Genomic DNA, 23,329 nt, shown 5'->3' with positions numbered 1-23,329 from the left:
AAATGAAATGGAATGGTCCTTTTCACTGGAAAGCTTTCAAATGGTATACATACTCGTCCCATACCATTGTGTTTGTTAAAAAAAATTGTACTGTTCCATTTGCCGGAACGTTTTTTCCACACAAATGGAATATGCTCTAAAACTATCTGATGAAAATAAACAAAACGATTAGTTTTTAGAACTGTCAAGAAGACGCGGCACTTACTTTGTACATTAGGAAGTGGGAAACGCATCCCTTTTAGTGTTCTTACGAGGGGATCAAAGGGACTCTGTCTAGGGGCATTAAGTCGGGGGGGGGGGGAAGGGGTGGGGTTGGGGAACCCGCCCATTACCGAGTTTTATACTTGAGAAGACATGGGGTTCCTTGATTCGCTTTGTCCTTTGTATGGTACGCTCACGACAGAACGTTTGATAAAAATTAAAGTTTCAATGATACGTGGGACTCGGTTGCACACTGGAAACTTGTCTTCGCGAAATAGCCCCCACATCGACCTTTACTGACTGTGGTGCTTTCTGGCCGCGTGCCGGGCGCGTTTGAGACGCGGTGTTAATTTTTAATTTGGTGCGCCTTGTTCGCACCAGTTTAAGAGATAAGACCCTGTTTCTTAAAACAATAAAATTGTGACAAAACACAGACAATTTCTGTAAGGTCAACAATAAATTTTAAAAAAGAAATGAACACATATTATTCTTGTATACTTTCTGATCTATCCATGGCCGAATATTTTACACAAAAGCGACACAAGAACTCCGTAAAAAATGATGGAAGACAGTTAAAAAAGCTCAGCAAATCTGAAGTCCTAAAAATTTCCACCCAGTTCAAGTTTTCCAAGAATAAAACCAATGTTCCCTTGCTCTCTATAAAAAGCCCTGGGAGGGCCAGGGGCCTCAAAACATAAGCCTTGTCTGCATAAAACATGTTAATCTTACACTTTGTTACATTTCCTTGCTTGAAAGCTTTTTGGTCGGTAAGACCAGTTTTCAATTGAGTGTCGTAAAACCAAAACGAAACCAATCACTCTAGCCAATCACAAACGACGCTAACAGTTCAGTGAACCAATCAAAACTCGAAGGAAATACATGTAGCCGGCGCGAAGCGCGGGAAAACGTATGTGACCGCGTCACGATTGGTTTCAGTGTTGCTGATTGGTTTAGAAACTGGCGCGATATTTTTTAGCCAACCACATACAGGTAATAATGCAGAATCAAAGCAAATGCGAATTACTTTTGACACTCAACTGAAAACCGTTCTAATAGTAAAGCAGTGAACATGCCTGAATTAAAGCATTATAATTTGACCTCGCATTGTGCAAAGTTTTTCTTGTACTCAGTTGGATACACTGCAAGGGAGGACTTCGCACACAACAGTTAAATTTCCCGTTCGGGAGGAATCACAGAGAAGTTCTCGTTTTCCGACCCATTGTTGATCTTTCATATCTTCTTTTGTGCAATCAGAACATTAAAGCAAAGCTCGTGGCGTTTCCATTCCACATCTGTTTCTGCGTCAATTAACGGAACGATATGCGGACTAGGTACCAGTCCGTAATAAATATGGCTTTTGAATTCCATTTTTTCCTTCATAAATTATTCTCGATTATTTTCAATTCATTTGTCCGTTCAAATGCCTTTGACGACCCTCTCAGTATTGTCTTTACCAGGAACTGCGCGACCGCAGAAGCATCGGCACCAGTCCCTTGTAGAAATGACGACGACATGAGCCAGAGGAGGGGCTGGACGAAACCATACATTATCTTGACTTTGCTTTCTTGAGTTTGTCCAAGTCATATCTTTCCATGAGCTCGGCTTGTACTTGCTGGGACGCAGCCATATATTTACAGTATTCCATAGCGAATTCTCCTTTACCCTGTAAAAATGGGGTAAAAAGCGTTTGTAAATTACTTGGGGAGGAAAAGGTTAAGGGAGGGAAGGTCTGGAGTTTATAACCGGGATTTTACGACATGCTTTGAACAAATTTGTGAGCCATGCTTTTAAAACTACTGAGATGATACTGGGCTTGCAGTTCACTAATCAAAAGTTCGATAAGTTTTTATTTTGTTCAATTGAGGAAAGTTTTAGGTGCGTTCGAATTATGTTCGGTTACCGAACTCGATACATACATACATCATCATCACTTTTGTTTACCCTCGGATTTGTAGAGTAGCTTATACAGCTAATATCTCCGAGCATTCCACAGTGCACAGAACAATTGGCAAAGACCAGACCACAACACCGGGAACTCCATGCCCTACTCTTTACGATAAGTGTGTGGGTCCTTTTGCGTCCCCTGCTGACCATAACACTGAAGGTGCAGGAGACGGGGCCTACGATTTATCGTCCTTATCTGAGAAGACAAGAATATCTAACCATTTGCAGATGTAATTATAAAGGCAGCATATTCTCCTCAGTTATTTTAAGACCCTGAGTGTTGGTCCGGTCTGGGACTCGAACCCGAGACCTCCCGCACGGTAGTCCGTCGCTCTACCAACTGAGCTAACCGTTTGAACGATTACGTTCGACTCAGTTCGATTACCGCCGGAACGTTCGGTTCGATACGCCATGTTTCAACAGAAACAAGTAGCACTACCACATACCTGTGTTTGAGATCTCAGATCGGTCGAATATCCGAACATGTCATTCAATGGAACCTAAAAAGATTGAAAAGAATCGTGAGTGAAATATGAATAAATGTCCAGCCACACTACACTTGGCGAAAAATTCGTTTATTAGCTTTCTCTAGGACATAAGGCTTTGAATAGCTAAAAACGTTCACTGAAATATTCACAGCACCGTCTATATAGTCTCCAAGTTTGCAGTCATAGCTCGCGTTTTCATTGGCTAAAATGTCCAATTTACGGAGTTTTTTCATGCGAGGTTTTCGTGTTTATCGAGCTTTTCCATCGGAGTATTTCTTTTTCACGCTAAACCAGTCATAGACGAGCTTGACCTGTTTCGGCCAATCAGATACAATCTACTGCCAGTGGCGCGCTGACACATGTGCATTTTCCCGCCAAGACGCGCTGAAATCAGAAACCACGTGTGACTTTAACATATAATTGTTTCTGACGTCTTGCAAGTGAAAAAAAAAACATTTAAAATTTAGTAAGAAACTGTTGTTACCTCGGCATAGACTGTGACGTAACCCTCGGCTGCGTCTGTGCCCGTAATCACTCCGTGTCTGCGGTTAAGCCCAGCAATAACCACTCCCTACAAAAAAGAGACAAAAACATTTGTGATTAGGACTTCAGCATTCTCTCGCAATTCTGTTCAGTTTTGACCATCATCTATTCTCTGAAGCCCCTAAGTATTTGTGGTGAGCTATTCTGTGTTTTCAAACAGTTTTAAATTCAGCTTTTTTGTATTGTAGTTGCTCATGTTTTCTGTAGTACGAAGCGACTAAAAATAGGGAAAAAAGCGTCAAGAAGCGTTACAACTCCCCCTGGATGGGATGCTAGTCCATCGCAGGTTACGCCGCAGCATTCTGTCAGTTCTCTGGAAGTTATGCGCGTGGCGTAAAAAGCTTTTACACGCGTAGAGCACGTACGCAGGACCTAGGGAGAGAATAGAGAAATACACAAAGCAATGTCAATAAAAAACCGCAGCTGCTTACTTGAAATTCTTGAGGGATATTGACTTCTACTGCCATGACGGGTTCCAAAATGAGAGGAGCAGCTTTAGGAAATGCTGTTTACAAAGAATAACACAAAAAATACTGTCAAAATGGCATAAATTAATTTTAGCTACATACTAATTTCCTTAAGTCCTTATTACGGCCGTCACGCAGAGGTTCCCTTAGCGTGTTGCGTGACAACCAAGCTAAAAGTCCAATTCTTGGTTTTCATGTTACGTCATAAAATTCTGAAATCAAAATTGACTAGGCCTGCTAAATTTTCGTTGTCATAAGGCGAAAGATAAACTAAAAATATATCTTTTTGCAAATTTCCAGATCGATAGTGTCATTCGTTTTTAAAACAGAGCATTTTGAATACTTGAGTTCTCCGTCGTATGTGACATCAAGCTGAGTGCCGTGACAAAGCTGTTTTGTTTGAAGAAAGGCCTTTCCTTTCCATTTTGTGCAGATTGAACATTTCAGATATAATAAGTGGTGTTTATGTGAAAGTGTACTAGGTCTTAAGCCAAGGATGGCCGCTGTTGTAAGCAGAATTGAGTTCCAGATGGTTTCTCTGACATCACAGCGGCCATTACTGTGTCCCTCGGCAGGACACAGTTATGGCGGCTCCATACTAAGCTTTATAAATTTGCGTGGAAAGGTTCGGAAAATAACTCGCGAACGGTACACCGCACAGACCCGAAACTTGGAGGAATTGTTTATCTATTTATCATCTATAATATTTGAAATTCATAGCTTCTGTAGTTGAATGGTTTCGAATTTATTTTTTGATTGCGTGACAGTGAAAACCAGCAATAAACTAATCAGAACTCAAGGCAAGAAACAGGTAACCGATAAAAAAAGCGTGGGAAAATATGTAACAAGTCAGCGGAAAGCGCGGGAAAAACGTAATCTGTCAGTGGAAAGCGCGGCCAAACAACGATAGATTTTGGTCTTCCACCTGATTGGCTAGAAAGGAAGCACCTTCGCTCTGATTGGTTAATAATGTTACATTTAATGCTTTACCTTCTCTCATGGCTCCAATAGCTGCTAGTCTGAACGCAAGATCACTTGAGTCCACACCATGAGAGGCACCTTGGGAATAAAACACGTTACATGAGACCAGAATTGTAAAGCAAAGCACATGTACGGTCCGCATGCAGTGAAGTCAATCTGTACAGTTTGTACATTTCCCTGAGAAGACTTTCAAGATCTCTTTTCACCCACCAACGGCATGGATACCCGGGGGAATGGGGGACGGGGTGGGGGGCTTCGCCTCGAGGTCCAAAACCCTTACATTTTGAATTACCACTATTGACATAAAATATTGCCCTTTATATACTTTCCATATAAAAATGGTATCCATTACAGTTGATACACTGCATCACTTTTCGAAGCTTTTCACTTCACTTCAGTAACCCTTGAAATTGTCATATATAGTTCCGGCCATTAAAAATGCATCCTTCTTCGCCCGGCCCTCTGACAAAAATTACATAGCCTTGCCCTAGATATCGATATTGTCGCATTTTTTTTAGAGAAACGAGAAAACGGATGCGAAATTCAAGCGAATATTCCGGGGGTCTTCCAGGAACATTTTACCGTAAAAATAACTCAAACATTTGCATATTTAAACAACATTTTAGCCTTGTCATTGTCTCGAAATGGCATCTGCCGTCACGGTTCGTAAACAAAAGTTGGCATCATCTGATTGACAAGCGGCAATAAAAGAGCGCCCATGCTACTTTCCCATCATTCTCTGCACGCCTACCAAGGTACTCGCAAGAAGAAACTGGGAACGAGAAATACAAACAAGCAACATGGCACCCAAAGTCGGCAAAAAGCGAGGCAAGAACCAAGCAAGCGCTCGCAAGAAAACAACCAAGAAATCCACTAAGACGGCCAAAGAGCCAGAGTATTTGAAAAAAGTGGATCCTATTTTGATGAAAAACATCAACGATCTGACCGGAGGCCGCAGTCATCTTCGCATATTTGTTCCCCTTTGCGGCAAAACGCCAGATATGCTTTGGCTAGCAGAACAAGGTCACGCGATCACAGGTGTGGAGGCTTCTGCAAGATACATCACGGCCTTCTTCCGCGATAGCAAGCTGCAATACACGATGAACTCACGGAAGATCACGGCCGACAAGAAAGCCAACGTGTATGTAGCGAAGGGCAAAGACATCACACTATACAATTGTGACATCTTCGATTTCTCCTTTGAGGAGTCGGGCGGGCAGTTCGATGCCATCTGGGATCAGTCCGCGATGCCGGTCATCAACGCAATGGGTGCGGAGCGACTGAAGGAGTACACGAGCCTAATGCAGTCGTGTCTTAAGCCAGACGGTCGCCACATGGTGGAGATCTGTAAGCACGGGGCTAACTTCGTGACAGGCGAGATGCTGAAGTCCATGGTTGGAGACAAGAGCGATGTTCGTTACATTGGAACGAGAATGTGGAAGTACGATGAGAGCGAATTCGAGGAAGATGAAGAGGAGGGCGGGCACGGGGATCACGGACACGGAGATCACGAACACGGAGATCACGATCACGGAGATCACGAACACGCAGACGACGACGAAGAAGTCGAGATGTTTTATCACGTTATTACCTTCAAGTAAGTTTATCTTTATTTACGAAACCTTAAAGCTTCTGCTCAAATTTCGTGTCTGCAGATAAAAGGTTTCGCACTAAAATATAAAAATCTTTGACGAATTGACCTAAAAAGCATTTTAGACTTGCCGATATCTCCAAATTTTAGCAGCAGGCCGTGAAACTCCAATCGCGTGACAGCACAGTACTTATGGGTGTAAACGCTTGTTTGTTATGTTCATAATTCTGATAATTGCATGCGAATTAGGATGGATTTGTGTGTGTTAAACAGATCAGAGACTTCAAGAAATTCTCATGGTCGACTTTAACGCTGTTTTACTTGCTACTTAAGCAAAGTATTAAACTTTTGTAGCCACCGACGTCTGAGAATTAACAATTCAGATTTCGTGATCGAGGGGACGCTATCGTATCGAGCCAGACAAACAAGCTGTACGTCACGCTAACCGGATACAAAATTTGCATATATTGACCAGACTGCGCGGTCACGCATTTGTTTATTGCCAGTCAAGCAAATCATCTTTCTTCACCGAGCAGACGGTTCCATTCGTTGTCTTATTTTCCCTGCAAGAAGTGCTCGTAAAAAATATTTATTCCGCTTAGAAAAAAATATTGACTTCGTTCTTATGCACATTTACAGTTCACTAATACAGGCAGGATAATCCAAAATGCCCATATTAGATTCAATGTCAAACCTCTCTTTGAAGAGGGGCACCCATAGAATAATAATAATAATAATAATAAACATTTTTATAGCGCCTATCCAGGCCTGCTCTAGGCGCTTTACAAATCTATAAAAATTCGTTAAAATTAGCTGAATAAATCTTACAAATTAAAAGTAAAGTAATAAAAAGTAAAAAAAATTTTAAAAAGATAAGTTTTGAGTTTTGATTTAAAAGAACTTAAATTGTCACATGAGCGGATAAAAAGAGGTAGACTGTTCCAGAGTTCAGGCGACGAAACAGCAAAAGCTCGAGACACATAGGACTTAAGGTGGAATTTGACAGGGTTAAGGCGTGAAGAGTGTGATGATCGGAGGGTTCTTGAAGGTTGGTAGTGCGTTAACAAATCTTAAATGTAGATAGGAGATTGTTGATGGAGAGCTTTGAAGGTAAGTAGCAGAATCTTAAATTTAATGCGTTCAGAAACAGGAAGCCAGTGTAGTTCTTTCAATATCGGAGTGATGTGGTCGTATTTTCGGGAACAGGTGATAAGTCGAGCAGCGGCGTTCTGAACAGACTGGAGCTTTTTTAAGGCATACTTCGGCACATTGTATAAAAGATAGTTGCAGTGGTCGAGTTTGGAAGACACAAAAGCATGGACCAAGATCTCGGTTGTTTTCGTGGATAAGTACTTCCTTATACGGGAGATGTTTCGGAGATGATAAGATCTCGAATGCTTTACAAATGGAACTGATATGCGGAAGCATAGTCATAGTACAGTCAACTCTCGTTATAGCGGACACGCTCGGGACTTCGTTTAGTGTCCGTAATAGCGAGAGTCCGTAATAGCGGGGTGTGAGGGAAAAAATGGCGTTAACATAGGTTAAATAGTATGGGCTATGACGAGCTCATCAACAGTCGTGAAAAGACTCAGTAGTCGTTAGGTATGGAGAATGACAATGGTCGAGGGTTTGAGGGTTTGATCTCTCAAAAGGAGTCGTCTGAAAGAAAAGGGCGCAAGCTGAAGTGAAAAAGCAAAGTCTGGTGTACAGCTACTGAAGCAATTGATGCAAAAATAATTATTGCAGAAGACTTCTGAAGTGTGTTTCGACAAATAGTATTTAACACACTGCAAATTTCTGCAATAATGTTATGTGAGAAGTTCATGGTGTCCGCTTTATCGAGAGTCAAAACAATAAAATTGTTCTTTTGGTACCACGAAAGTGTCCGTAATTCCGTAATAGCGAGAGTCCGTAATAGCGGGAGTCATTTCCAGTCAAACCTCTATAACTTTCGCCGGGGATCTGAATTTTGTCCGTAATATCGAGCGTCCGTAATAGCGGGGTGTCCGCAAGGCGAGAGTTGACTGTACTTGAGTAAAATGTTTTAGAAACGTTCTCTGGTTAAAAATTTAAAAATATAAGCTTTCGGCTGCCAAACTGCAGCCTTTAACGAATGATAAAAATGGCGCGAATGAATAAATATATAGGGTAAAAATGTGTGAACAAATTACAGAATAAAAATGCGTAAAAAGGTGACAAGGAAAATAGTGAGAATATGATAATAAAAGAGAACTTTTCCACGGTACCACCCAAAATTTGGAAAAGATATGTGGACGACAGCTTTGTCATCATCAAGAGAGACGCCATTTCAGCCTTCCACGACACTTTGAATTCCATCGACCCCAAGATCTCCTTTACCATCGAAACTGAAAGCAATGGCCAAATCGCCTTCCTGGACACCCTCGTCAACAGAAAAAATGGCAAAATTACCATCGAAGTATACAGAAAACCTACACACACAGACAGGTATTTAGACTTTAACTCGCATCATGAGAAGAAACACAAAATCAGCACAGCTTCCACTCTTCTGAACCGCGCGTGTAACCTCCCAAGCACCGCAGACGCAAAATCGAGTGAAGTCAAACATATCTCTGATGCCTTAAAAGCGAATGGCTACCCCCAATCAATTATCTCTAACATCTTAAAGAAAAAACGCACTACAGAAACAATTCCCTCTCCGGAGGAACTTGTTGGTTTGTTTTTTAAGTGGGTCGAGCCATCAGAATCATTTAACTTGGCTTGTCTGCCCTATATCAATGGCCTCACCGAACCGCTTAAAAGATTGCTTCAAAACAATGGAATTCGTGTCGTCACCAGACCCCACAGAACCCTTCACCAAGAGTTTCCTTCACCAAAATTCAGACCTCCCAGCCACCTTCAAACAAATGTGGTCTACAAGATTCCTTGTAATGACTGTAATTGGAGTTACATTGGAGAAACCAGCAGATGTCTACAGACGCGAAGAAAAGAACACATCAGAAACGTCAAACATTGTAACAAAGGATCGAACATTGCAAACCATGCATGGATGAATGACCATCAAATTGATTTCAAAAATGCAAGAGTCATTGACAAAGGAGACTATCGCGTGCGAAAAACTCTTGAGTCATGGCACACTGCCATGACAACTGAAGCGGACAACAATGCTAGGTCATTACCTCCACAATATTCTATTCTTTTAAAATAGTTCTCTTTTATTATCATATTCTCACTATTTTCCTTGTCACCTTTTTACGCATTTTTATTATGTAATTTGTTCACACATTTTTACCCTATATATTTATTCATTCGCGCCATTTTTATCATTCGTTAAAGGCTGCAGTTTGGCAGCCGAAAGCTTATATTTTTAAATTTTTAACCAGAGAACGTTTCTAAAACATTTTACTCAATTATGAATCCTGGTTACTCTTCCATTTTCAGTCATAGTACTGTCAAATATTACACAGATGTTTCTAGCAAATTGAGATGGCTGAATTATGTCTTGACCAAAACGGATTGGAGGTAGAGACTGCTGTGGGTTGTGTTTTGAGTAAAGGAAGAGAAGTTCAGTCTTGTCCTTATTCAGCTTTAGCTTGTTGAGAGACATCCACTTGTCAAGATCAGACAAACATTCCTCGATTATTCCAACTGTATTGGTTAATTCGACGTCGTTGTTTGTTGAAAAAGAGTTATATAACTGAGTATCGTCAGCGTAGAAGTGAAATTGCATTTCGTGGTGTCGTGGAATGTCAGCCAATGGTGCAGTATAAAGTAAGTACAGGACAGGCCCTAGGACCGAACCTTGGGGGACCCCGCATTTGAGCTCACGAGACTGCGATTTAGTTCCATCGATTAAGGTAAATTGTGTACGGTTGGTAAGATACGAACGAAACCATTCAAGGGCAGTGCCACAGATTGAAAACTTGGAGTTCAGTCTTTTTAGCAGAATGTCGTGATCGACAGTGTCAAAAGCAGCAGATAGATCAAGTAGCAGGAGCATAACACAGTGACGATCGTCAATGGCACGCAAACAGGCGACTCTATAATTTGGACAGTTCACTTCAGTCTTGGTCCCAGGGAAACCAGAATTTCATATAACCTCTACCTCTCTACACTCTTTACATCAGAATTCGAACGTCTGATTTTCGGCCGAGGCTGAGCTTTCTTATTTTCTCCACGAGCTGAGCCTAAAAATGTTCTTTTCGTAAAAACAAACAACGTGGTCCTTCAGTAAGTTTACTTCGAAACGATATGTTGCATGTGTCTTTTAAATAAAGGTTGATTCATTCAGCACAACTTTTGTTTACAGCAATAGCTCCCGCCTCGTCCCTGTTTTGCGCTGCCGTCCAGTTTTCTCGCAATTATTTCCCCTCTTCAACTATTCTAAAAAGAATTATAGAAAATGGAGGGCAGTAAACGGTCTACAGTATCTATGGTGAACTTACCATCTTCAAGGACGAAACGAATTCCAGCTAATTTGTGCCCTGTCATGAGACCGCGCTCACAAACCTCACGGAAACCCTGAAATGTAAGAAATTTTACATTTCAAAGGTTAGCATTGCACGTCCGAAGCAGCCTCACATTCAGCCGTTACACAAGGGGTCACGGCTTAAAAGAGTTGCGTGACACGAAGAAGCCTTGCGTGATGACCCAAAAAGGGGCTGTGAAGCTACAAAACTCGCTTTTTAACGTGGACACGCCGAGCTGATGCGACAACTTTCCGAGTGTTACCGAGGAGTGCTTGGGACAGCCTGTACTGTATTTGGATTGTTTAACCAGGAACGTGAGTCGCTCGGAGACCTTTCGGTTTCCGAAGATGGTAGTTGCTTCACCGGGCTTTACATTACTAATCTGAACAACTGGGCTTAAGTGAAAGCAGTATAAATGCATTAGCTAAAACAAAATAACATTCTGGAAGCGGGGGGGGGGGGGGGGCGGTGAAAATCGAAATGTTCCATTTGTAGCAGTTTGTCTCCGGTCTTTTTCTTAAAAAAAAAAATTGAAATACTTACTATAATTCTAGTTGCTTTGGGTCATGTAAGATGGCAGGAGTGTTAATATATAGTATAGTTACGACGTACCTTTTCTATGGAAGGAATAAAAGTCTTGGGGATGTTCATACCAACAGTTGCGTCAACAAACTCGAGCTCTGTGAGGGAATGTTCTGGCATAGGCTGAAAATAAACAAGACGAGTGCAAAATACAATTAAACTTTTACATTTCATAACAAGAGCCGTATAAGGGACCTGTAGGTGAATACATGCCCTCTAATGGAGGGGATCATTTTATAAAAGGAATTATAATTTGGCATGTGTGTCAATGTCGAGGGACCGTGCTTCTAGAAAAGCACCTGCCCTTAACAAGCGCTTCACATAAGAGCAAAATAACTGACCGCTCCACTCAACAGTAACGCGCCGCTTATTCTAAGCACGTGATACCTCAAAAACTATGCTCAAGCCCCGATACAGAAACTTGATTCTGATCGGGAAGAAGACAGTGGCGATGACATTTTAAACTGAAATTTTGTTATTGTTGCTATCGTTTCTAGAAAAAAAAAACAAGTAGCCCTGTTTTATCTAAAAATGTGTTTCTTGAAAAATGACTTTTAATAAGTGCTTCAATCCAACGCAACCCTCGAATAAGCGCTGCATCAAAAAGCTATTTTATTTTATTATTTCTTGTTTTGTTTTAGGGATAAAGGCGGTGCAGGTGTAAGCAGAAAAAGAACGAATGAGCAACAAGAGGAAGGAAAGAAATCAAAACAGAGCAAGACTGGAGATAAACAAGAGCAGAAGAAGAAACGCAGAAAGTGAACACAACCGAATGGCAAACCATTGTCACAGAACATTGAACTCTGTAACTGAACCAGGACTGGGGAGTCTAAATAACATTATTTGTACAGCATGGAAAGTCGCAGGTAGCGAAGACCGTGTTTGACATGGCATAGCAGGGTTAGTTATTTGCTAAACCCGATTTAGATCACCGTTGCGTCTTTTATAAACGCTGTCTAAAGAGTTTACTTGGCGAAATATGCAATGTAGTGCCGATCAATCAATTAATCAATCAATCAATCAATCAATCAACCAATCAATCAATCAATCAATCAATCAATCAATCTATCAATTAATCAATCAATCCGGCAATCAATCAAACTTTAAAACAACTTTCTATGCTGACCACTAGAGAGAACACAAGCTAAAGAGACAGCTATTCTTTATTATTCTAACCTTCGTTAATGTTAGCAAAAATACCAGTATATAAATATGTTGCAAAATACCTCGATTCGGCCAATAACGCGACCAAACTGGCCCGCTCCACCGCTTTGCTTCTTATGAAGAAAATCAAAGCTGAGAGAAACAACAAAATACAAATTATTCGTACATGTCTGCATACATTTTGTATAGAACGAGTTAAGAGAATTTATGATATTTTAACCCTTTAGGCCCCTGATGCCAAAAGACAAATTCTCTTTTCTGGTATCCAGTACAAGTTGGTACTAGTTATTTCAGTAACACTTGGTGATCAGTTTGTGTATTCTAGTGACCTGTTTCTGGCTTTGTGTTGTTATTTTGACGAGAAATTGGTTGCTAATTAATATTTGGACTAAAAATTAATGTCGTTATTCCGCTTGGGCCACGAATGGATTATCGCGCGTACGGTACTCTAACAAAACGCGCGAGGGACACACGCACAAGAAGTTACTAATGAGTTAAGTACAAGAACGCGCGTGCTACACTCAAAAGTACACGCGAGGTACATCCACGCGTGGGCTACGCCTGCGCGCAAGGCACGCGGTATTCTTACCTGGCCTCCTTGCCTATTGTTTCTCTGAAGGCAACCTTTGGTTTACCGGAGATAACCGGACAATTGTATTCTGTACGCATTCTCTAGAAAAGGATAGGAGAAAACGATGCTAGAAGTAAGAACAACCTTATTGCTTTGATAGATTTGGTTTAGATATTTCAAATATGCTGTCAACACCAGTCAAACGTTGCATTGTGTTCCAGTTATTCTGACAGTAATATGTATTTAGGTGTAAAGTAATTATTTTCCAAAGTAAAAAGGAAATTATGTTGTAGCAAAGCGTGTCTTGTTGCTAAAAGCAAATATGTAGACCACTCTAAGTAGGTTGTAGGGTTAGAAACTTCAATAAAATTGCTGTTTTTTTTTTTTTTTTTCAAAAAAGGCCTCAAGGTGTCTTTGAGTTGTTGCCGACTCCTAGAATTTCAAAGAAAACTAAAGTTTAACATCTGATCTCGATTGTTCAAACTGAAGGTTGGATAACGCTGTTAATAAGCTAAATCAATATCCAGTAGAAACGTATTGACAGACTATGCTATCCACTGGATAGTGATTTATCAGGTGAATAGAAGGTTATGCAACCTTTGAACAACTGGCGAGCCCTGGCAAAAGTGAATAACAAGCAAGGTTCGTTCCGAGTAACCAAACCAGACCTTGTGAATGTAAAATCACTTTACACATTGACAACGCCATGTATTACTGGTCGGTTATGTCCCCTTTACCTCAGTGTAGATGTCCAGATGCAGCTCTCCCATGCCAGAAATGATGGTCTGCGAGATAAATGAAAACAGCAGAACTACTAAGGGGCCAGTCGTTATAAGAGGAAGGCGCGGTGGTCTAAATGGTTAGAACGCTAGACGCCGGATCGAGTGGTCGGGGTTCGAGCCCTGGCCAGGGTCACTGTGTTGTGTTCTTGGGCAAGACACTTTACTCTCATAGTGCCTCTCTCCACCCAGGTGTGTAAATGGGTAGCGGCAAATTTAATGCTGGGGGTAACCCTGTGATGGACTAGCATCCCATCCAGGGGGAGTAGAAATACTCCTAGTCGCCTCATGGCACTGAAACCAGGATAAGCTCCGGCCTGATGGGCCACTAGGCTCGAACACAGACTTTAGAGAGAGAAGAGTTGATCCCCACTCCCGAAAACCTTGTGCTTCTCAAAAATATGTTATACAGGTAGACTCCCCCCACCCCCCGGAGATTGAAACCCTTAGCCACCCTTTCACGTATCTACAATAGGAGCTGGAAATGTAGTAGCAGTGTTATTTTATATGAAGATTTTACAAGCAAACAAATTGCTCCACAAGCACAGATTTATTATAAGTTATCTCACCTCTTTACTTTCATCATCGTAACTCACTCTAAATGTTGGATCTTCTCGTGCAAACCGATTGAGGGCTTTTGAAAACTGTGATAAGTCATTCTAAGCAGAAAACAAATTAAAGTACATATAAATGGTGATTAATTCCAGCCTATTTTTCAGCCTATTTTTCTTTGTTACACTCCCTGCTAGCAGAGTTTCCATTTTCGTTTGTTTTCAGATGGAAAGGAAAGGAAAACTAAAAAATTACTCCTATTAGACATTTTCGTGTGTACTATCACTGTTTAGTTTTACTGGTCATTAGTTTAAATAATAATAATAATAATAATAATAATAATAATAATAATAATAATAATAATAATAACTTTATTTAAGTGTCTGGTCTTCTAGCTAGCCTTAAGCTTACTAATCGGGGACACTGTTTAAGTTAAAATATAATATAAGTACAAAAACGATTCTGGTCTATTTACATTAAATTATACTACATTTTCCAACACTCGTTTTGTTTTTGACTGGTTCTATTTGCTCGGTAAATCCCGCTGATCGTAAAAATATATAGCGATACTCCACATTAAAGAGTCCTATAAGATATGATGTATATAATGCCATTTTACAGTTTAGTTTTTACCTTATTTTTAGCCTCCACTGCCAGTGAAATAACTGGATCCGGAACAAAAATCGGCTCCTGAAAACAAATCAGTCACTTGCTTCAGTTAATTGAACACCTTACAACATTTCAATCCGGAGAGAGACTACTAGGAGCACGTCAAGCTGAAATATTCCATACTAATGACGTGCATGGTTCTAAGTCTGTGGATAAAACCCTAGTGTGTGGCCATTCAAATGAAAGCTATTGAGCAGTACTTTCATGTGGCACTGTGTACTACGCTGTACAAGGTGGTTCTAATTTTCAATCCTGTGGTCGATCCCTCGTGTGAGACCATTCAAATGAAAGCTATAGAGCAAACTTTCGTGTGGTACCTTTCCTGTCTGTACAAGGTGGTTCTTACTTTTAAGTCTGTGGATGAAACCCTAGTGTGTGACCATTCAAATGAAAGCTATTGAGCAGAACTTTTGTGTGGTACTGTTTATTATGCTGTACAAGGTGGTTCTAATTTTCAATCCTGTGGATGAAACCCTAAGTGTGTGACCATCAAATGAAAGCTATTGAGCAGTACTTTCATGTGATACTGTTTACTACGCTGGACAAGGTGGTTCTAATTTTCAATCCTGTGGTCGAAACCCTAGTAGTGTGTCCATTCAAATGAAACCTATTAAGCAGTACTTTCATGTGGTACTGTTTATTATGCTGTACAAGGTGGTTCTAATTTTCAATCCTGTGGATGAAACCCTAATGTGTGACCATTCAAATGAAAGCTATTGAGCAGTACTTTCATACTGTTTATTATGTTGTACAAGGTAAAGAGGTTGTTCTACGTTTTAAGTCTGTGGAGGAAAGGAATTTATATGCTGTACAAGGTGATCATTGTATTACCATGGATAGTAACTTTGTTCCCTCTACAGTGAATGTGTCCCCAGATGCACAATCAACTCCAAAAAGAGCACAAATGTCGCCAGCATTGGCCTCTTGTACATCCTAAACAAGGGCAACAGAACCACACCATTTAATTACATATAAACAAAGAATCCCGATTTCAAGTTATCAGCAGGTTCAACAAAACGGAAATTTTCCAACTTATTTGTAAAGCACAATGTAAAAGGTCTGACTGATCATTTCATTTTTGAGTAGGGGGGCTGGGCCATTACAAAAGAATATTCTTGCAAAAGAAAAGTGCGAGAAAAAAAATTGTGCACAAGTAAGTACGTTACAAAAATTTAAGCAAGCCCCACCTTGTAACATGGATGATGCAAAAACAGATCTTGCAGAGGATTATGTTGGTAAAAAAAGTCCTTGCGAATACAAATGCTGAAAATAAATCTTAGCAAAAGAAATTGCCCAACCCCAGCACCCCCCTCTTAACAAATTAAATGTTCCATTCCAAATTTAACGTCCACCTACCAACCCAACCAATACACAAATAATTTGGCTAGGGCAGCTGATGGTCTATAATGTCATATTTTCATAAATCTACTGTTGTTACAATCTACAATTGTTATTACTGGTTCAATGAAATCAAAAAGGTTTAGCCTCAATGTTCTTTTAGGATTGTTCATTACAGTTTAACATCTCCCTTTATTGCTTTCTTTACCTCCATTGTATCTGAGTGCATTCTGACAATCCTGGGCACCTTAACACGTTTCCCAGTCCTTGTGTTTACAATAAAGCCCCCACGCTTCAGCGAGCCTTGGTACACTCTCAGGTAAGTCAGCTGACCATACCTACCAGCCTATCAAAAAATTACACATACGTCGGTTAACTTGTACATGTACAATGTATTTCAACAGAATACAGTCATGATTAAAATTTAATCACTAGCACTTGTGGGTCTGTGTAAATTAATTAACAATAACAACAGTAGCAATATTAAGATATATAAAGTAATCGTTTCCGTTACCTCAAGCTTGAATGCCAGGCCCACAAATGGATGAGATGAATCTCGGTCACTGCTTAGCTCAACTTGTTCGTCAGGACTACAATTAAAATGATTTTTTTTACTCATTACAAGTACCTGCTGACAATTATTAACGACAGCTACAGTTTAATGAGTCTACTTGCAAGATAAAGCTTTTCGTCACACGAGGAAACAAGGTCTTGGTAGCTAGCATTCACTCCTGGGGTGGGTGGGGGGGGGGGAGCATTTATACTGTACTAAAGGGTCAGGGACACTTGTGGGAAAATTTGAAGGAGGAAAGCGTGGCCGAGTGGTTTAATTAGGGCGCTGGTGTTGTAATCCGGCGGTCCCCGGTTCAAGACCTGTCCTTGCCACTAGCTGTATTTGTTTCTCTGTAGTCCAAGGTTCAAATCCTCGATCATGCTTTGTATATAGCCTACTGGTCTGCCTCCTGCCGGAGGGGATTTTTAAACCTTGTTATGTTCATTTAAAATATTTGTTTCCTCTGTCTCAGTGGCATGCCTGTAAACTACCAGCAGCTTTCTCGAAGCTAAGTGCTGACCACTATAAAACAATAAAATTGAAAAAAAAATTAAGTAAATAACAGGAAAAAATACATCTTCTAACCTGTCACCATCCAGGGCAAAATTTTTCACTTCAGAAGGCTCAGGTAAGTAGTCCACAACAGCATCCAATAGAGGCTGAGGAACAGAAAATATGATTAGACAACTGACATTCAAATTCTCCCTACTAAGCAACATACATATTTTTGATGCTGATGTTGAGAGTTTGGTTGTGAATCAGGACAATATGGACCATAGTTGATGATTTTATATGTACATATTCTCATCACCTTTCTGCTTGTTAATGTAACAATATCTTTAGGAGAATTTAGTTGTCAGTCACTCTTAGACACAACAAACCAAGGATTAAGTATATTCTTCAAACAGGACATAAGAAGAGTGAGGTCTGGTAATCTGGAACAAGTAGATTTTACTGCTGGACAAGTAAACATTCCATGCTCATGGACGGAAGAAGTACCGGTAATAAAATTGTGAGTTCTGGAGAACTACTCTGACTAATGTTTTTTTTATAGGCATGGGGGAGGGGAGGAAGGGGGCGGAAATATAGAGATAACCAGAAAATCAGGAAAAGTGCTCTTATTAGGATACTAGTCAGATATAAAATATTTTCAGTATATTTTAGAAAGAACAGTAATAATTCCTCAAAAAAAAATTACTGACCAAACAAAACTCCTAAATCCCACTCAGGCCTTACCAGTCCCCCCAACCCAAAAGCAAAATACAAACCATAAAGTTTGAGATCATACATGTATGCATTAATTGTTTGTCTCTGAAAGTTTTCACAATCCATTTCTGGGGACCAAGAGATTCGGTCTGTACCCGAGAGACCCCTGGATAATTGCGGAAATTTAAACAGTATGACATACATGAACTTTTGAAAAAATTTGGGAGAACACTTAAAATATTATGGGATGACCTTGATTACTGCATGACACTGCTCAAAAATCCTGTGTTGGGCCTGGTTCACACTAGCGACATAACAACATAACAACATAAAGAAATGTTCAGTTCTTTCGTTATGTCCTTATGCTTACATGTATGTCATTATGTTCCAACTATGTCGTTATGTTATGTTGTTCAACATCAACATGAGGTGTTTTTAGCATTTGCGTGACCTTGCTGTTGTGTCATTATGTCGCTAGACAAAAAAGTGATAGCATAAAGCACTGAAGAAAATACCAGTAGATGGATTTTGGTTATGTTACAAAAAAATTAATTTGCCTACCAGTAAGTGGTTCCCTTATCAATTAATGAGGCCAAAAAATTTTGATGACACTTTATAGAGAAGAGATTACCTGAATTCCCTTGTTCTTCAGGGCAGATCCAACAAAAACTGGTGTGAAACTTCTCTTGATGGTGGCCCGGCGAATGGCAGCCTAGTAAAAGAATAAAAAGTGCACAGGCAAATTCTTGCAAACTTGTTAAATATAAAACCTCCTTATTCAGATCAGGTGTGCACAATCATATGCAAAGTGCATGTACCAGTGGAGTGAGCACTAAAAGTACATTTTTACCATACATGTGTGCATGTTTGTACAGCTCAAGTATTTTAATTTGTATATTTTTAGAATAACATGTAGCCACACAATTACATTACATGTAATTAAGACTTGTAGATTCAACTTAAGGTTGCTTAAACTAAGGGTCATAAATGCTAATAGAGGTTCAGAATTTTTTTTATATAATAAGAGACACAATAATTATCAATTTTGTACTTTACTGTTTGCTGGTATGTCTGTTTGTTTGCTTATTGTTATAAATTACATGTCTGTCGGTGGTCTTAGCTGTAATAAACTATGCTGTACAACTGTGTAACACCTACAATTAACTGCTCTTCTGTTGGTTGTATTTCTTCTAGAAACATTTCCCCTAGAACTTCATCGACATCTGCAATGGTTTCTGATGAATTAAACACATTCTTTTTAATTATAGATCTATAATAAATAAAAAAATAAATAAATAAATAAATCAACTTTGTTTTACGAGGGTTGCACGTAACAGTCTTCGTCTGACAAACCTGTGGCCCTCGGATTCCCAATCGAATTGGAATTAATAAGTGTTGGTTTTTGTGGAGGGAGGAAAATTGGAGAACCCGGAGAAAAACCCTCGGAGCAGGGATGGACCAACAACAAACTCAACCCACATATGGTACCTAGCCGGAATCGAACCCGGACCACATTGGTGGGAGGCAAGCGCTCTCACCACTGCGCCATCCCTGCTCCCCTCCCCTATCTATGCACATTTGTCAAAGAATAAATACCCCATCAATGTCTTATGGCCAAATGGTTAGTGGGATCAACTCCACGTTGAAAGGCCCAGGTTGAGCCCTGGCCAGGCACTGTGTTATGTTCTAACTAAAGACAAGACCCATTACTCTCATAGTGCCTCTCTCTACCCAGGTACCATATTTATTCGTTTAAGCGCCCTGGGTGCTTATAAAAATTTTTGACCTTGAGAGTGGGCGCTTATTCAAGGTGGGTGCTTATATTCGAGGATGGGCGCTTATTAAATTTCCACCATTTTCAACAAGCAGTAAGCTTATTTTGCAGCAAAATATTAAATAATAACAACACGAGAAGATACATCAAAGGAGAACTTTAGCTTTTCGTTGAAAGTTTCCGGTCTTCAGGGAAGTCTCTTAGTATTACTTAGTCAATCAATACCCCTCTTGCACACTTCAGTTTTTTCTTGGAGGAGGGGTGGGCGCTTATTCGAGGCTGGGCGCTTATTAACTTTTCTTACCTTCAGGATGGGCGCTTATTAGAGGTGGGCACTTATTCGAGGTTGGGCGCTTAATCGAATAAATACGGTATATAAATGGGTACCAGCAAACTTACTGCTGGGGGTAACCCTGCAATGGACTAGCATCCCATCCAGGGGGTAGTAGTAATACCACTAGTCGCTTAATGCTATGGAAAGCAGGATAAAATCCAGCTGTATGGATCACTTGGCTTGGACACAGTACAGTGACCATTTTTAAAGTGCTACTATGACCAAAATTTTTGTTTTTCTTCTCGTCTTTTCCTAAAGTCAATTTGTTCAATAAGTCTATATTTAACTAGCGCGCTAGAATTTAGTACGTTGCGAGCGATATAAGCCTTGAAATAGCTTGCCGAAAATCCTGGAAAACCCGTCAGCCATTACTAGCCTGGCGCACGCTACTGGTGATCAGTGCTGTAAATTTGACTTTAAAATGCTGTAGTTAAGCTGTCCAAATTGGGATTTTGTTAAGATTTGAACACAACTTTAAACTATCAAAGAAATGTCTTCTGGAAGACTTATTTTCTTTTTAAAGTGTATCGTGACGAAAAATAATTAAAAAAACACTGTTGAAAACGGCTTTTTTTTGACATGGCGCGTAACATTTACGGTCTAACATAGGCACATTTAGGATTTCTCGACTTTAATAAGGAATACAGTAATAAAACTTCATAGAGAGAATCTCAAACCTATGTCAATTCTCAATCTTGAAAAAAAGTTCACCTAATAAAACGCTGAGGACCTTTTTTTCACCTGATCACTTTTGCAACCCACAAGATGATGTCTTCGTTTTCACCGAAACGTGCATTCTAAAACTCGCTTGTTCTTTCTATCCACTTATCTTTGTGTTTCAAAAACACCATATCTCTAATTGACATAAAATCAGCTTTTTGTCAGTCATAGCTTTGCCGAGATTATACAATCCCTTTTCAAAATAATACTATATTTTCGATGTTAGACCATCGTTTCCTAACCACAAAAACGCTCTTTTCCGTGCTAAAACCGTGCCTAAACTGTGCATAAACTGTGCCCAAACTGTGCCTAAACTGTGCCCAAACCGTGCTTAAACCGTGCATAAACTGTGCCTAAACTGTATCAGAATCGTGCCTAGACTGTGCCTCAACTGTACCAAAACCTAAATCGTGCAAGAGAAAATTTCTCAACAAGAGTTCTGGCCCGAAATCAAACTTCAGTTGTCAAGACAAGGTAAGGTTTGTATTAACATTGTGTAACTTTAAAGTAAATTTCTATAATAAAATGAAAATTGATCAGATTAGAAAACTACATAGAAAGAAGTCAAAAGATACAAATCAATTGCTTACCTTATAGTTTATTTATTTACTAAAGATCTACAACTTGCAATTGCGGGTAGATGTGCCCATCCTTCACGGAAAAAAAGAAAGCTCACTACGAAAGGATGAAAGGTTACTTTCTTTGTAACTGGTTATTTTATGCAGCCAAAAGTTATACGTTAAGTGGAGGATCAAACCGTCTGAAGTCAAATTGAAGCGCAAATTAAATATCAAGCGATACTTGATCTTTTTTAAATGTTGTAAAAACTGATGAGTTATACTTGTTCTATTGAAATAAATGTTGTTGCAATCAGAAGTCTCAAAGTCTCAACTAAAAAGCTTGCATAAATCATGAACCAAAAGGAAAACAGGGCGATATTCCTCTCTGCTTCAGAATGAACCACACCAGCCGGACTTTTCTTCTCAAGGATTATACTTTCAACCGTAAGAACCAAAGTTTCTGATTGGCCAGTCTGTAATTGCATTAAAGTTAAGTCAACAAAGTCTGTCAACACAGACACTTCGTCTAGGGCTTGTCTAGCAAGCATGCAAATGCAGTTCTACGATTTCGTTGTTGTGTAAAACAAGTTTTCCAGTTAAATGTACAATTATGTAACAGAAATTGTGATGGTAGTTCAATGCTGTTAACGAGGTAAAAAGCCATCAGCTGATATCAAGTTTTAATGGTCTGGAAAATGGAAATCACCAAGAACCTATCCTGTTGGCTTGTATATTCAGTACACGCTGCTTGTCACGCAATGAAATATTTGCTAGCAAGATCATGAATTGAAGCAATCGTGAGTCTGATAGCACGTACAAACATTCTTTATTTTTTTGCCACTTTCACAACCTGTTCCAAGGTGTTAGGAAAAATTTTCATTCAGTGAAAAAGAGGAAAAATCGAAACGCATTCACCTTAACGCTATCGTCTTCGGCATTTTATTAATTAAAATGCGCTGAGAAAATCTTTAAGTTCGTTATTGTAGTACATTCACAATGCATTGAAATCTGGCGTAAAATGTGCATACTCTGTGCCTACAGTGTTCCCAAATCGTGCCAGAACCGTGCCTAAATCGTGCCAGAACCGTGCGTAAATCGTGCCTGAACCGTGCCTAAATCGTGCCTGAACCGTGCGTAAGTTGTGCATGAACTGTGCCTAAACTGTGCCCTAGCCGTGCCTAAATTGTTTTTATGCACACAAACCGTGCAATTCGCCGAAGCACGAATTTCGTGCTGTTACGGTCGTGTACACCAGTAGCGTGCGCCAGGCCTACTCGGACGTCTAAAGTGAGCCAGCGACTGTACTGAAAAGCGGATTTACGCATGAGTTGGATTGTGACGTCATATGCGGATCGTCGCTTTGACCTTTGAGTGTTCCAAGAGGGAATATACTGAGAATTAACAGGGTTTTAAAAGGTATTTCCTTCGACAAATTCTTTGTCGCAACGAAGAGACATTGCAATTTAGCGGTATCGTTTCTTATAATGAAAATTTAAAGCCGTTTGTCGTCGGTCTAAGGGGCAATGTTTGTATGCAAATACTTCAATATTTATTTCATTCGATGAGGTTTTGGCGCTGTATGCCTACAACGAAGCTGCCGTCTTCTTGTCCAATCGAAGCACCGATCGAAGAAGCCTCGAAGAACGAAGAGGAACAGCGATTCAGGGACTACATACGTTTGAATACATGGTATGATGAGAAAAACGTAACTGAATAGTTAATTGAAGTTTACGCGTAAAATAAGTGGTCTTCCAATTCGAATTTGAACTTAAAATTTGGCAAGGTTACTATTTAATGTAAGTACTTTCCAAAACCGAAGAGAAAAGGGAAGGTAAAATTTTGATCATAGTAACACTTTTAA

General features: G+C 39.9%; 2 protein-coding genes and 1 pseudogene across 2 annotated transcripts in view; 1 reads left to right on the top strand and 2 right to left on the bottom strand.

The window, feature by feature from the left end:
- Positions 1-926: 926 nt before the first annotated feature.
- LOC144663703 (elongation factor G, mitochondrial-like) overlaps positions 927-23,329 on the bottom strand; it is a 114,838-nt gene continuing 92,435 nt past the window's right edge. The window contains 17 exon segments of the mRNA XM_078524740.1: positions 927-1,864; positions 2,592-2,645; positions 3,118-3,204; positions 3,608-3,681; positions 4,634-4,702; positions 10,643-10,718; positions 11,279-11,371; positions 12,475-12,544; positions 13,002-13,084; positions 13,721-13,768; positions 14,332-14,421; positions 14,948-15,004; positions 15,815-15,916; positions 16,530-16,667; positions 16,836-16,911; positions 17,460-17,533; positions 18,712-18,792. Coding sequence (XP_078380866.1) covers positions 1,748-1,864; positions 2,592-2,645; positions 3,118-3,204; positions 3,608-3,681; positions 4,634-4,702; positions 10,643-10,718; positions 11,279-11,371; positions 12,475-12,544; positions 13,002-13,084; positions 13,721-13,768; positions 14,332-14,421; positions 14,948-15,004; positions 15,815-15,916; positions 16,530-16,667; positions 16,836-16,911; positions 17,460-17,533; positions 18,712-18,792 — 1,389 coding nt within the window. The 3' untranslated portion in view covers positions 927-1,747.
- On the top strand, positions 5,385-13,363 carry LOC144663748 (putative thiopurine S-methyltransferase). Its single transcript, XM_078524801.1, has 2 exons — positions 5,385-6,221; positions 11,890-13,363. The coding sequence occupies exons 1-2, from the start codon at positions 5,425-5,427 to the stop codon at positions 12,008-12,010; spliced, it is 918 nt and encodes a 305-aa protein (XP_078380927.1). The 5' UTR covers positions 5,385-5,424; the 3' UTR covers positions 12,011-13,363.
- On the bottom strand, positions 7,040-10,063 carry LOC144663279 (uncharacterized; annotated as a pseudogene).

The sequence above is a fragment of the Oculina patagonica genome, chromosome 8 (assembly GCF_052425735.1).
Source record: "Oculina patagonica isolate OP01 chromosome 8, crgOcupat, whole genome shotgun sequence".
Lineage (NCBI taxonomy): Eukaryota > Metazoa > Cnidaria > Anthozoa > Scleractinia > Oculinidae > Oculina > Oculina patagonica.
The sequence above is the reverse complement of the archived record's forward strand: the minus strand, read 5'-3'. Positions and strand labels throughout refer to the sequence as shown.